At 37.4% G+C, this 14,948-nt stretch overlaps 1 protein-coding gene across 4 annotated transcripts in view; it reads right to left on the bottom strand.

Moving 5' to 3' along the window:
* Nucleotides 1–1,540: 1,540 nt before the first annotated feature.
* LOC101845285 (zinc finger protein 37) overlaps nucleotides 1,541–14,948 on the bottom strand; it is a 67,574-nt gene continuing 54,166 nt past the window's right edge. Inside the window, exons 4-5 of one of the 4 annotated variants that reach the window (XM_005089494.3) lie at nucleotides 2,832–3,502; nucleotides 1,541–2,095 (exon numbers count right to left, since the gene is read on the bottom strand). In XM_005089494.3, coding sequence (XP_005089551.1) covers nucleotides 2,853–3,502 — 650 coding nt within the window. In that variant the 3' untranslated portion in view covers nucleotides 1,541–2,095; nucleotides 2,832–2,852. Of the gene's footprint in view, nucleotides 2,096–2,831; nucleotides 3,503–6,577; nucleotides 9,395–11,405; nucleotides 12,297–14,948 lie in introns of those variants that run through there. The other 3 variants (XM_005089508.3, XM_013081124.2, XM_035969123.1) reach the window with 3 other exon arrangements.

Consider the following 14,948-nt stretch of genomic DNA (forward strand, 5'->3'; position numbering starts at 1 on the left):
AGAGAGAGAGAGAGAGAGAGAGAGAGAGAGAGAGAGAGAGAGAGAGAGAGACAGACAGACAGACTGACAGACGGACAGACAGACGGACAGACAAACAGGCAGGCAGACAGACAGACAGGCAGGCAGGCAGACAGACAGGCAGACAGACAGACAGCATGGGTGTGGTCAACCCTTTTATATGAATGTGAATGCTGGGCGTTTACCAAAATAGTGAAAATAAAATAGGAGACTTGAAGATTTCATGGACAGAAAAAAAAAAATCAAACGTGTGAGTACTATTGCCCACGAGGTCGACTCAATAATAAGAACTATTATGAATCGACAGTTAATAACTGCAGTTTCTAGGATACTTGGCTCCGCATAAAACTTTGGAACATTTTCCTCTAATTGGAACAATAGAAGGCAAACGAGGCAGGGGTAACCCCAGAGACACTAATCTGGAAAACCTGAACAGGTGGGTGGGCAGGGAAACACCAGGATATGTGAGTGTGCCTAGAGAGAGGTCCTTGTTGTTGGAAATTTTGAAATTAAAAAATAAGGGCATGCAAGTATTTTTCTAGCAACTTCAATACTTAACACACTGATTTTTTATTTTTTCCAAACATCTTGAGTAGTTTTAAAGATATGCCCCATTTTGTAGCAAATGGTGTAAAAAAACTAAGTTTTGAGATGGATAAAATTGCTAGCTCATTTTTAACCTTTAGTGAAGTACATGCTGCAAAAATAATTTATTATGAAAAAAATCCTTTCAATATGGTTGAACATGCGTTTTCTGATGGGGATATCTTTGACCAGGTTCGACTTTTTGGCCTTTTCACCCCTTTGCTCACAAATAGCCGACAACTGGGACCTTTCTGTGGGCACACACATATATTGCAACATTTTTTGGTAGCATTCAAGGGGACAAATGAATGAAGAACCTAATTGCTGATGTCTGTGTCAAATCTGGCAATATATTTATAATGATGATGGTCCTTGTGGTCATCTAGGCAATCTTCCCAGCTTGTTTTATTCACAATTGCTGGATTCGAGTAATAAAGTAAGAGTTATCTTATTACCCGAATCAAGCAAATACCAATGAAATGTGTAGAGATATCATTATATGGAAGGTTGTTGATCTAGATATTCCAACAGAAATTAAATTAGTTCAGTATTGTACATAATCGAACGATCATTCTTTATGCTAATTACAGGACAATCTTAAAACATAATAATGTAACAATATGACTTCTAACCAAAAGAGGCACTAAACATAAGCATAAATATATAAGGATCAGAAACATATAACTTATACATGAGCATTGTACTTATTCATCAGCATAAAATAATCAAAGTAAGACTCGCGTCTCAAATTATTAGGAGCAATAAAACCTTACTCACTGAAAAAGAAATTATCTCTTATTGGGTTCTACCTTGCATCCGTAGGAAATGCAACCCTCTTGCAATGGAATAGGAGACATGAACAGCTATGTTCAGATCTGTTATTCAATGTTTACTTCGGTGGTAAGTCCCTGCCCCCTTTAGCTATTTTTCTTCTTTACTTTGTTCACAAGGACTACTTTGAAATCGCTATTTGAGTAGGCCTATAGAAGTTAAGCTACTGCTGGACACGTTGCGATATATCTAATATTATCTCTTTGAGGAGTAAGTAAAAGAACTGACATAAGAGAAAAGAAGTTAAAAGATTGTGAACAGGTATTTCCTGAGAGAATCATTTAATATAACCACAAAAATTGTGAGAAGACTTTCAAAATTAAAACCAATTGCATCAGCCGATATCAAATTTCCTGTTGTCATCTTTGCAAGAGATGGTATTTCGTCTGTTGGACAGAAATGGTGATGGGGCTGATTGTCTACAATTTGTAAGCACAACCTTTGCGATGAAAAGTGAGACTGTTTTTATGGGCAAAAGCTTTGTCACAAAAGTCACATTTAAAAGGCTTCAGCTTCAGATGGTTTGCGTTTTTGTGCCCTTCATAATGATTAAGAGTAGAGAATACTTTTTGGCAAAATTCACACATATACAAGCCGCTCACTGGCCTCTGGCTTCCTGTGGCAGAGGTGGACAGACTCTCTCTTGACAGATGGACTGGACCTGGCAGATGGTAAAGAGAAAAGAAAATAATAATTTTAAGAGTCATGAGCTACTTTAGTGTACACCTAACTTGTTAAAACAACTTAGACAACTCCGCAATAAACAACATTTTCTGTTGCTAACAGGTAAGTCAACTGAAATATATTTTTGTTCAGTACACACACACACTCAAACAAAACATTGTATATTTTTGTTCAGTACACACACACACACTCAAACAAAAAATTGTATATGATGCTAAACATTTAAAAAGCTACAATCTATATAATCCCCAAGAAAAAGAAATCTAAATGACATTCTATGCAAAAAGAATATTACATACATGTATTTAGGATCTTTAGTTATTTATTGCACAGATGTCCTATGCTAAACTGTCAGCATGATTGTAGTCTGTAAACCTCAATGAGTGTTCAGCCATCTTACAGATTCTCTATAAATATGGTATGGTGAGACATAAAATATTTTTATGTTTATGATACGATTATTATTACATCTCATAAGAATACATAGTTTTAGTGAATTAGCCAAAACGAAACAAATATAACAACAAATCAACCTGATGCAAATAGATGGAGACATATTCCATAATTCCTGACATTTGTTTGACAAAAAACCCCAAACAAACGAAAAGTAAAATAAAGAAACAATCAAACAGGATGTAAATCATTTTGTACATAATAATATAACATAGTACATGAGATTGACAATGTCAAAATTTAAGTTTAATGGTAACTACCTCCGACAAGCATAACCCTCTCTATGTGTCTGTAGATTCTGTTTTGATATCCTGACTCTCCGTTGGTGGCTTTTGTTGAATTTTTGCTTCAGAAAAGACATCTGACACCTGATGGGGTGACGACAGTACTGCTGGTGACAATACGTATGACAAACTTGGAACTTGGGATGATAGAGAGGTCGAACTGTCAACAACTGTAGGGAGTTGTCTATTGTCGCTGGGAGCTGTTCTACTTGTAGGAAGAACATTTGGATGAGTAGATTGTATATTCCGAGCAGCAGCTCCAGGACAGGTTTTGCGATGCATTGGAAGACTAGTTATGTAAGCAAACTGACGCCCACACAGTTCACAGGAAAACGGCTTCTGTCTGAGGTGCCTGCCATTCATGTGGCCGATATACTCTCGTGTTGAAGGCAGCCGTTTTCCACAAATTTCGCATTCAAAATTTTTCTGCTTCTTTTTCCCCCAATGTTCCTTCAAAAAGTCAGGGTGCCGTGGCTGTTGTGGAATGTGGGAGAAATGTGACTGGGACATCGGTATGTTCGAGACAGGCGATCCCTGGGCTTGTCCTGTTTGGTTTGAATATGGCAGTCCTGGGAAGCGTGGTGGTCCTGTAGAGCTCAGTGGCAAAGGCCACAGACCAAGCGTCTTGGCCCTCTCAAGAGCTATTGCTGATGAAAGGATAAAAATGAAGTGTCAGTCAAAACGATTTGAGGAGGATGATGATAGAAAATAATAATAATAATAGATAGAATTTGTATAGCGCAAATACAATCTATACTATTACCCCAGCAGACCTGGGAGCATTCTGAAACAAACTCAACTTCCTGAGAAGCATACAGAACAAGCAGCCATTTATAGGCGCTAAAACACTAACATACATACTGACAAGATCTTTCGCTGTCTATTTTCACCTGGGTGAAGTGAGGAAAATTTGTGTAAAGTAAAGTGCCTTTCCCAAGGACACAACGTGGGGCCTGCGGCTCGAACCCCCGACCCCGCAACCTCACAATAACAAGTCCGGTAACCTAACCACTAGGCCACTGATAATACAACAATGGTTCTCCTTCCAGATCAAGAGGGTGCACAAGGATAAACATTTTGGAGGATTCTAGAACAAGCAGAATGCATTCAAATAAAACTGTTCAATCTGTCCAGTATAAAAGAAATGCAATTTCATTCAAGAGTAGAATGCAACTATTTATGGCACCTGAACAAAATACTTATGTATTTAACCTTTTTTCTATGCAGGCCAAATAATCTTCCAGAGAAATTGATGTAATAACAGCACAGAAAAAAGTAACAAAGAAATAGCTTGTCCTTAGCTCGCTGAAAGAATTACATGGCCCACTCTATCGTAGCTTACGCAATCCACTCGGCTGGGTTACACAAAACTATTCTACAACATAGAAACACACATAATTAGATGATAAAAGGAATCTGCAAATGAGGAAAAGCAAATATCTGCCAGAAATGTTGAATATCTCTGAAAAAGAGTGTAAATGAAAATGACCCATTATGCCTCTGAATTGTTCAGCACACAGGATGATGAGCTTTGACAGATAGTCCTCTTGGACAGTGCCATTATCATAGAAAAACATAAGACAGGTGGTGAGAAGTGGTCGTTTGCATAGGTAATTGTCTTGATCAGGTGGTCATTAGAGCAGAGTTGACTGTAGGCTTACCAATGACTTCAATGAGGCAAAGCTTCACTTAAAATAGAGGGAGACACTGAAAAAACAATTAACAATAAATTGTGCCAATGGGGGCACAAAAACATTTACACTTACATTTAAAATTATCAGTAAGAGCTCATTGTTTCCCTCATAAGCCATCTATTATACATTTTAATTTCAAATAAATAACATTACAAATTCTGTTTTCACCTTTGATATAATAATCAGATCAGCGAGGAGGCATTAATTGTGGATTTGCTCCATGTCACAAACATCAGGTAAATAATCAATTCATGTTAAAACTTTATAATAGCTTGGTCGCAGTCACATTTTCTCCACATGAACACAAAAGTTTCATTTTGCTTCCATTTGAATACATGGTGCTACATGATGATCTATAGGTGGATGTTATTTCTCTGTTTCACTGGTATATCAGGTTTCTTTCATTTTCTTTCAATTTTTCTTTTCAACACACACATTCTAACAAACATGTCATTGTGTCAATACCTTTCTCATTGATTTAGTCACCCTTCAGACTCAAGTTAAAATGCTGATATTAGCATAGGGCTTATGTTACATACAAAAGTAAAACAACATAATGTGTGTATACCACAACTTTTCTTTCTTTTCAAAAGCATTGATGATGGTGGTAGTGTGTAGCCACAGAAAAGATCTATGCCATGCTTGAAATGGGTGTAAATGTAAGTACAATTATGGTGTTTTGACTACGATGATACACTATGCATTAAACATTTTGGCGAGTCCAACTGTCACTGCTACTTAATATTTAAATAATGTCTGTTTAATTACAATGGGCTTTTCTCCTTTACTGGTCTTCAAATTAAAATGGGACCTACAATAAAAATATTTTTGAGTTTGTTTTAAAAAAGTTTTAGTGAAAACTACACATTGGCACAATAATGGTCATATATTTAAGGGAAGAAGCAGGGCAGATAGACAGAAAAGAAGTAGGACGTAGAAAAAGAAAAGAAGTAGCTCTTACAAGTGGAGCCCTCCAACCACCCTGTAACAAAAAAATAATAATTTCCGATAGGACACAACCAGTGACGATCAACCTACTTGGGCTAAATGACCTGTGGGACAGTAAGCAGCAAGGCTGTCAGACAAGCATCAGATCTGATTCTGATAAAGGTTGTCTTGGAATAAGCTAAAATTGTCTTGTTCCGACACCAGTCCACCTGGGAATCCAGTTTTCCATATGATTTCACTATTGATTAACATCAAGTCAAACAAGCAAAATCTTTTTGCTTTCATAAAATCGCATCGAGCTTGCCAGAAATGTGAGCCGCTCGAGTTTTAACCATCCCTCTACTTGGAAGCAAGTTGATTCACCCTTCATAAAGCAATACCCATAAAACATTAACCTTTATAGCTATCATTAATGCAATATGATCAACTCCGTGCACATAAAAAATATGTTTTGTCCACAGGCCGTGTAGGAAACATAGAATAAATTAAAGGTCAGGATATTGTATTTACTCAGTAGCTAAACCATTCTAAAGAATGAGGATAAACTGACTCTCTAGTCTTATGTGAACACAGCCTCACAATGTTCACAGCGAAAGATTCCCGCAAACCGTACAACGACTGGTGCACGACACATGCCCCTTTTTCCTTTGTTCGTTCAACCATAATTAGGCTCTTGGAAATTGGTAGAGACGGAATTTCCTAACCAAAGGTGGTAGGCCCTATGTACACATGTGGCTGCAAAACTGTATACATCTCCAGGGGACTGAGATGTGTAGGCCTACCAGGAAATGAATTGGCTGCTCAAGGGAGTTACTAACTATAGCGAAATTGTATGAGCCTTCTTTGGAGAGGCCCAAGACGTTGAAACTTCACTTAAAAACTGAACTTTTCGACAAGTATATCAAGGACACAAGTGGCACAGAGTGAAAAAAAAATCCAGCAACAGTAATAGAAACAGATCAAAATAGTCCGGTTTAAGTAGAAGTAGAAAATATTAATTTGAGAAATGTATAATTAATAGTTTCATGAACATAGACAGACGGATACAAATTATTGATAAATTAATACAAAGTAGAAGAATATGTCAAGAACATTTTATTCTCACAGCTGTACAACCATAAAATGAACAAAATCAACATTTGCATTTAAAAGAATCTTCCAACAAACCCTGCCCCACCTCTGAGAATTGATAAAGTTTTAGATGACAGGTAAAGGAGTATGATGGAATCCTTTGAAACACAAACACGAGTTCAGATGCAACCATTGCAGATAAAGTCAATTTTATAATTATTATGCAAAAGGCTATAATATATATTCATTTTGAACATTACAACATTAGATTCAAACAAAAAAGAGAAAGCATAATTCGACATAAAGCTTTTAAAAGCAGGGCAAGAGAAACTACCATAACTGAGAATCAAAACTTAGAGACACATACAAGGGAGATTAATATAAAGACCTACACTGATACTTCATATGGCATGGTAACGATGAAACAAAAAATAATAGAATCCGTTCTCTTGGGATCCATCTCAAGGTGCTTCACATATAAGATGTGGGACTAAATAATTCAAAACCAACATGGTCATCACGCACAAAGAAAAATACATGAGTCAGCATTCAATCAAACAATAATGTTAATTACAATCTTTTGTCTAAGTCACTGAATTGACACAGTGCCATTCACATTTGAATTTTATTCTGTTCATTCTTGAACTTTCTTGTGGAATTTCCTGACAGCTACAACACCTAAGTTCTTTTAATTGATTCAGCCCGCAGATAATTTTGACTGCGGACGCAAATAATTTGTGATCGTTTCATGACGTCATGAGTGGTCCCACAAAAAGCGAATACAGAAATATCTAGATTGGATAAAACCCCTATGTATGGAATATATAGATGTTCAGAATAAAAAATTCTAGTCAATGACACCCAAAAAAAAAAAGGGTTGAAATGTAAGTGGTAAGGGAAAAAGAAGAGAGGAAAGTGATGAGAAGAAAGGAAGCAATGTAATAAGAGCTGCTCTGCGTCAAAACACAGGAGACAGTCAGCTGCTGTGAGCGGCGCTGCGGGCTGAATCAGTTAAATCAACGTTTCCAACTACATATATGTATTTCTTTCTTCATGAGCCTATATGACATCTCATATATGACAAATGGAAAAAGACATTTTTCAGCAACTTCCTAAGTACTCATGGTCAAAGTCAAAGCTGTGCAGCCTTCTTGCGTACAAAACAACCTGACACTGTGATTGAGCGACAGCTTGTTTCATTGAAAGACAAGTCTAAAATAACACATTTTACACATAGACCTAAGGACATTATTTTTTTTAAAAGTTGGAAATTTCCCTTTCAATAGACAAACTAGTCTGTAACCATTGTACAATCAGCAGAGCTGAGGGAGCAGAAGCTGAAAGTTATACAGAGTAACAGTTGTAAAAAATTTAAAGTAAAAGATTATTTTCAAAAGCGTAACTCAAGTAAAATAAATGGAATAGAAGTAATAGTACTAATACAAGTAATTCTTGAGTCCAGTGTTATCAATCCAAAAAATCTTGTTACATTACAAATCATAAACCTGAATGTCAGGGTCCGAGCTACCCTACTTATGGAATGACAGATAAAAGGCAAGCACTGACAGGAGGGCTAAATAATAAGAATGAAAATTATATGAAATATAATAACAATTTAAAGGGAACAAACGTCTAAACAAACTTTGAGGTGTTATTCTGCTTCTTGTTAGTAGGTAGACTTGCATACAATGCCTACAGACCAGTAACAGGAAAAGTGACTCCCACTTTTTTGTTCCAATTGAAAATTACTAATATTCAATATCACCACATTTTGAAAAATGACAAAAAGATTCTTTTTCCACACTATACAACTTCTCAGATTGAAATGACTCACTGCAAAAGTGTACATGTCCAAAACACCTCTATATATTGACACCTGATTTGCACGGCTCAACTCTCGATACCTTGTCCTATCAACTGTAAAACTAAAGAACTGAAAAATAGTGAAGATGTAACATGCTGCACAATAGGCATGCATTGAATTAATCAAGACACCATCTAAACTTGGCAAGTCAAATGCCAAAGCCCTTTTTAGAGGATTTTATCAAGAAAATTCCTTCCACAACAGTCATGACCAAACATTATCTTTAACACAAAAAACACACATTCTTGGTTGGGATACACACTGTTTGTTGTTGTATAAATGCACAGGAAAAATGTTTAGTATTGTGGATTGTAGTAGACTAGTAGACCGCCAAGTGGAACAGTTGTCACAGCTGGGCCGATGTTGGCCACCAAGTAGAACAGAAGCATCGGGGTAGACAGCACCAAAAAATGGATGTCTTTAACGCCATTTAAATCTTACATGTTGGCCTATTTTATTTCCCCAGACTATTAGTATTACACAGAACATCTGAATAGTGTTTTTATACAACTTGATTATTTGTGCATTATAAGCGGTGACAAAAATTTGCATATTCAGACCCTTCAATATTTGGATGAAAACTGGTTTCCCCTTGCTGAGCATAGACCCATTTGTATTTTTTTTTCCTATTCTTCAGCAGTTTACGAACATAAATCAACGGTACATCACACTTTGAAGAGTCAAAGGTCCTGGGTCCACATACGTTGTGTTGGGTACAAGTTCTTCATCATAAGACAAAGGTGTCGGATGATTTTTGTGATATAGCATGTAGTGCTCAAGGAGAGAGGATTTTCTGGTGTATAAAGTGCTGCAGAGTCTGCAAATGTACTTGCTACTCATAGCCTCATGTCTCTCTCTCCAATGACGAGGATACTTGGTATAGAGCACTTTGCCGCAGCCTATCACTGGGCACTTCCTGCCAGGGAGCCATTTCCCGTCAGTATGGGGAAAGTATGAAGAACCTGTGAACAAGACCAACAAGTGTGCATCATAGTCACAAGTTCAAAGAGCTTTATAAGCTGAAAAGTCAAGTAAGCTGAACATTTTCTCTTGGCCTGATTAAAAAAAATTCTTTTGAATTTGTACAAATTGTGCAAACTGCAATCATGTTCATTACCATTTCTTTTAAAAAAAAAAAAATGACAGTCAGAGCATGCGACTTTTTCAGTTGTACTTGCATTTCACAATGGGACAACATCAAACACCTGAGCATCCCCGTCATGGTAGGAAAGTACATGAATCAAACATACAGTAAATTTTGTAGATGTAATGGAAAAAGCTACATTTGATGCAGTACAGTGAACCTCGCATCCAACATTTTTAGATGTTCTATAGAGTACATAAGTTGAATCTTTACTTCTCACAACCAGATCAGTTCTGTGTAGCTATGGCATCACAACAAAAGGAAATATTTCTTGTTTGAAAACCAAACTACTTACGATTTGTGATTTTAAAAAACTGGAAAAAACCCACAGCCAATACAATTTGCAAATCCATACTCAATGAAGACAATTGTCATCATAGTGTTATCAAAAATAAAAGCCTGTGTTCGTCAGACCTTTCAGTAAGGCTGGGCAATGAGTCTCTTTAACAAAATCCAGATAATATGTTAGTGCACCTCTTCGGCAAATAATTATGATATGAGCGGCTTCATCAAACGGGTTAGAACCACTTCACCAGAAGGGTTAGCATCACTTCACCAAATGGGTGCACCTACTTCGGCAAACAGATCAGGAAAGAGAGTTACGGGTCTGAATTCGGACAGTGTTTCATTTATGATTATCCGGTTATCTGGATAGATTATCCGGATTTTGCCCACCTCTACCTTTCAGACCTTTATTTAATTGAATTCTTGAACACGACGAACTTGATCATCAGGAGTGATGACTTTGTTAGAAGAGAGATTCACTGTATTACTATTATGAAGAGTTTAGCATAGTATCTTAATGATCCTAAAAAGTATGGTATGTCAAACACAAAAACATCAAAAAGAGGGTAAGTAATAAACACACAAGGTTACTTCACAAAAATCATTTGTTTCACAGTACTTCACATGAGCAAAGAATAGCTAAAAATCTGCAGGCATAACTCGGAATCAGAAGACCTGAGATATGAAAGACAAAACTACAAAAGAACAAGAACCTGATTCACTTCATGCTTTTGAAAAATTGAATAACATAATATCTCACTGTTTAAGAATTTTTTTCTTTAAAAAGTGAAGCATTTCAAAAGCATTGCTGTTACCTTTATATTTGTCTGAAAAATGAAGATATTTCAAGGGGCTCTCGAGGTTATGGTGTTTGCCTCTCATTCAATAGGTCCTGGGTTTGAAACCTGACAGCCACGGAAAATTTTCTTCTCTAAAATGTTCTCCTTTCACCCCATTCCTGCTCTCCGACCATGTTGTTGTTTGCTTTTGTCTTCACTTTCTACCCCCTCCCCCAATCCCCTTTTTATCTCCTGCTCTGGGTTCCTGACTTTCTGCAGCCTTTCTCCTGCTACTCCTTGGCTCCTTCTTACTGCCGTCTATCAGCCACACCCATGATTTTATGGTGTGTAAGATCTAACATCTAGCCTTCTCGGATAAGGGTGAAAATCCTGGAGGTCCTGTACACAAGTTGCGCACGTTTAAGATCTCTTGGTGTTCCTAAAATCGATAAGAGTAGGCTTCAGTCGCCATCCTGGCAAAATTGAAAATTCCTACCAAACTAAAAACGTTTGATGTGTCCTGTGCACTCATATGACTGTATGTAGTTGCCAGCACCATACAACACGAAGTAAACCAACAAAAACAAAGAAAGAAGACATTTCAAATTTTCCAACTTCCAGGCACAGTACAAATTAGAAGGAAAAAAAAATAAAATCAAATGTGGATAGGAAAGATGTCAACAGGGTAAAGACAATCAGGCTACGGTCTTATTCTGGGTAAAACTGTCTCTTAGAAAACAGGAAAATATATTAATCAACAGGGATGGTTTCCAAGAAATTTTTAATTTAAAAATAAGGCAGAGACCCTTGAAAACACACATTTCAATGACATTTCATGAACTTAATGAACTTCTATTTGCAACTTAAATAGGCCTATAGTTCACTCTAAAGTTTTAAGGCATATGAAGCAGAACTGTCATTCACCTACATTTAGAGCATTACAAAGATGTTGAAAAAAACCCTGACAAAAATATGTCTGTGATCTATGAGACGAAAGCTGTCATACTGGGTTTTTGACAAACAATAAGATACAGACATTCACAATGCACCTAAAAACACTTACAGTAAAAAAAAAATGAAGTGCCATTGTACATTAGACTGTCCATGGTACGTACATATATAACAGTCATCCAGACAGTTTCTTACGGATATAACATGTTTGGGGAAAGCATGTATTGAAATCTTTCTTCTGGTTAAATTAAGCAGTTGCTTTGTTTGAGTGACTACAGGATGCACATCACTTCTCTCACTTTACAGTGAACCACTGACAAAAGAGCTAGGATAAACATCCTCAGATCAGGCCGAGAACAATGTCCAAAGTAAAAGGAGCTGGGTTCTCAAAACCCAAGTTGGGTTGATAGTCCACCCGCCCGACAGCCTCGGTGATGTCATCGCCATGCTTCCTCCGGTAATGTCGAATAAGTCCTGACTTTCTTTTGATGGACATGGCACATACGCTGCAGGTGTAGTGAGCCACCATCTCCTGGTGCTTCTCCTCCCAGTGCATCCGCAAGTGACACAAGTCATGAATTTTCTTGGCACTGCAGCCAATGACAGGACAGCCCAAGCCAGGACGCCACAGGGCTTGACTGGAGTTATAAGCATAGGACGGAGTAGCTCCACGAGGATCGTATCCACCGCGGCTGGACTGACCACCTGCGGACAATACAACATCCAGGTCAGCTAACAGCACAGCTCTGCAAACCCAAATGACTTGTACCTATCTTGTTTGAGAAATCAAACAGACAGATACATGCATTGTCACTTTGGCCCTTTACTATTTCCTTAAAAAATATCTAACCCAAAAAGACAAACTTTTAAAAAGAAAGTGATGGCTTTTCAACATATCAAAAAGGGATATATGTGAGCATGTGTCTGAAAGCATAACACGCCTGTGGGCAAAGATATTTGTAAGTTAGGAGGTGAAAAAGACAAGAAAGTCACAACTGGTCAAAATGTAATTCTTTTAGACAATACAAGCCTTATCATTTCTGGACAAGTTATGTACTTTTTTGTATTAAGATTTTTTAAATGTAGTATTTTGATAGCATTGTACATTTCGAAAGTAGGCAAAATGTGCTTGAGTTGTGGTCAAAATGCCATGGTTGCTTTAGTATCATGTCAGCAGTTTTCAAATCCACTCTTCAATGCTAAATACATTTTCAGCATTATCTTCCCTTCATCCAGTACACTGGGTGACAGAGTGCACATGAACATGAGCAAAGAATGGTGTTGTTGTGCATCAGAACCCAATCAAACTGATTTCAGAATAGCGCAAGCTCTACCTTAGGTCTTAATTTTTACATATAACGCAGAAGAATGATTGTGCAAGATTTCTTTGCATGCTGAGCACATTTATAATGTACTTGTAAAATCCACATTTTACAAACAAAACAATATTCAGGCCCCCAAGCTTAAAATTAAAAAGAAATTACAATAGATCATGCTGTGCAATTTGTACTCTTTAATTAAAAGGTGATTTGATCAAAACACTCCAAGACTGCGCTTCAAAGAAAGACTTACTTCTGTTTCTGTCCTTATGATTGATGAACTCCCCTTCTGCTGAGCAGAGCCTAAGAAATGTATTTTCTGTTCAAAGGGACTACATAACTTTCATAACCAACAAAGGTATTCACATGGTACAAAAGTCAGCATATTTACTGAATTTACCATTAAAAGAATGCCATTACTATGTGAGAAGTAACTGTTGTTTTGAACTGCGGTATGTAAATAAAAAAATAATAAACTTTACATCAGTTCATTTTTTCTTCAAAACTTTGTTCTTGCATCATGTCTAAAAAAATGTGGCATACCCTCACAAGTACTCCAGATATGAAAAAGTAATTCTTAAAAACCCTCAACGAATTTACTCCTAGAAAGTACTCTTATCTCAAAATGCCAAGCGCCTGAAAGGGGATGTTTTTCAGAGACACACACACACATTTGTGTACAACTCACATGCATAGCCCGATGGATCTTGACTACAAAGAAGTCGACTGAGGCTCTAAAACATCATTAACCTCCTATTCAAATCAAAATGGAATTCTAATGAACACATGTTTAAAAAAAATCACATTCACTAAAATAGTCATGAAAACCACAGGTTTTTACAGTAAACCAAGCCTTATTTCCTTAAACAAAAAGATAACCAAACATTTTTCGCTTCACACTTTGCATTCACATCAGGTTTCACCAGCTCAGTGCTGAAACGTTTCCATCAATGTTTGCAGACAAGACAAAAAGTCCCTTCAAGAGAGATCTAAACAATGCCAAAGTATCTTTTCTCTTTAAAAAACAACAACAACCACAGAACAGTACTAATTATGTCTCTTTATACTTCCCTTTATAACTAGTAGAAAAAAATGTCAGTTTTGGAGAACACAAGAACATATGAGCCTACACAGTGGTGAAGAGGTCAAGAAAATGCCAGTAGTAAATTATGTGTCATGTGTCATGATATAGTGTTCTCAGGCACGAGTCAATTTTTTGACATATGTAGTTGTTGGTGTCATTTTAAAGTTTCGTTCATTTGTCATTTGTCTCGCTTGTGGTGGAACCCCCTCCCCTTTTTCAGAGGTAAAATTTGCGACAAAATGGCTGCTGAAGTTTGGTGACTTCAAAAGCTTGAGTTTGCTTGCAAATTTGCAAATTTACATTGTTTTGGTGCCTTGAAAAATGTTTTTCAGAAGTCTACACACACATGTATCTTTACATGGACATTGAAGGTGAGCCCTACCCCCAAATACAGTAAAATCCACTTATATCGACAGCCGATGTATCGACATTTTGACATACCGACATATTTCCAATTACGAAATTTTTCCTTCAATATCTTCACTAAACAATTCCTCTTATATCGACTTTTTTTCGGCCCACTCTGCTTTATCGACATGCTTCCTGGGTACCTGGTAAAGCCCATGAACATATATGGGGGAAAAGCCACACTAACTGTCAATGCATTAGTCCTTCATTAAGTCCGCATACTCGCCAAGTAGCCTATCCGACACACCAGGCTTTAGTAGGTCATGTAGGGTCTACACAGTGTAGTCTCCAACACAGTATAGAGTCTCAAAAACGTGAGCGTCTCGCGCGCTGGGCATCACCTCCCTGGCCCCGTCGCTGGCAAGTGCCACAGTCAGCGAGTCAGTGCCTCGCTTTTCCATTTTCCCCAGCAAGCGGCCGTAAACAGGCCTTACAAAGATGCTACACTTTGGTGGGTAGTGTGCGCCTTGCGTTGCTCGGTCTTTGGTACCATAACTCCAAGCCTCCCTCCCCTCTGCCTCTTGTTAGTTTCACTGTGTCGTTGTG

This window comes from Aplysia californica, unplaced genomic scaffold, assembly GCF_000002075.1.
Source record: "Aplysia californica isolate F4 #8 unplaced genomic scaffold, AplCal3.0 scaffold00006, whole genome shotgun sequence".
NCBI lineage: Eukaryota > Metazoa > Mollusca > Gastropoda > Aplysiida > Aplysiidae > Aplysia > Aplysia californica.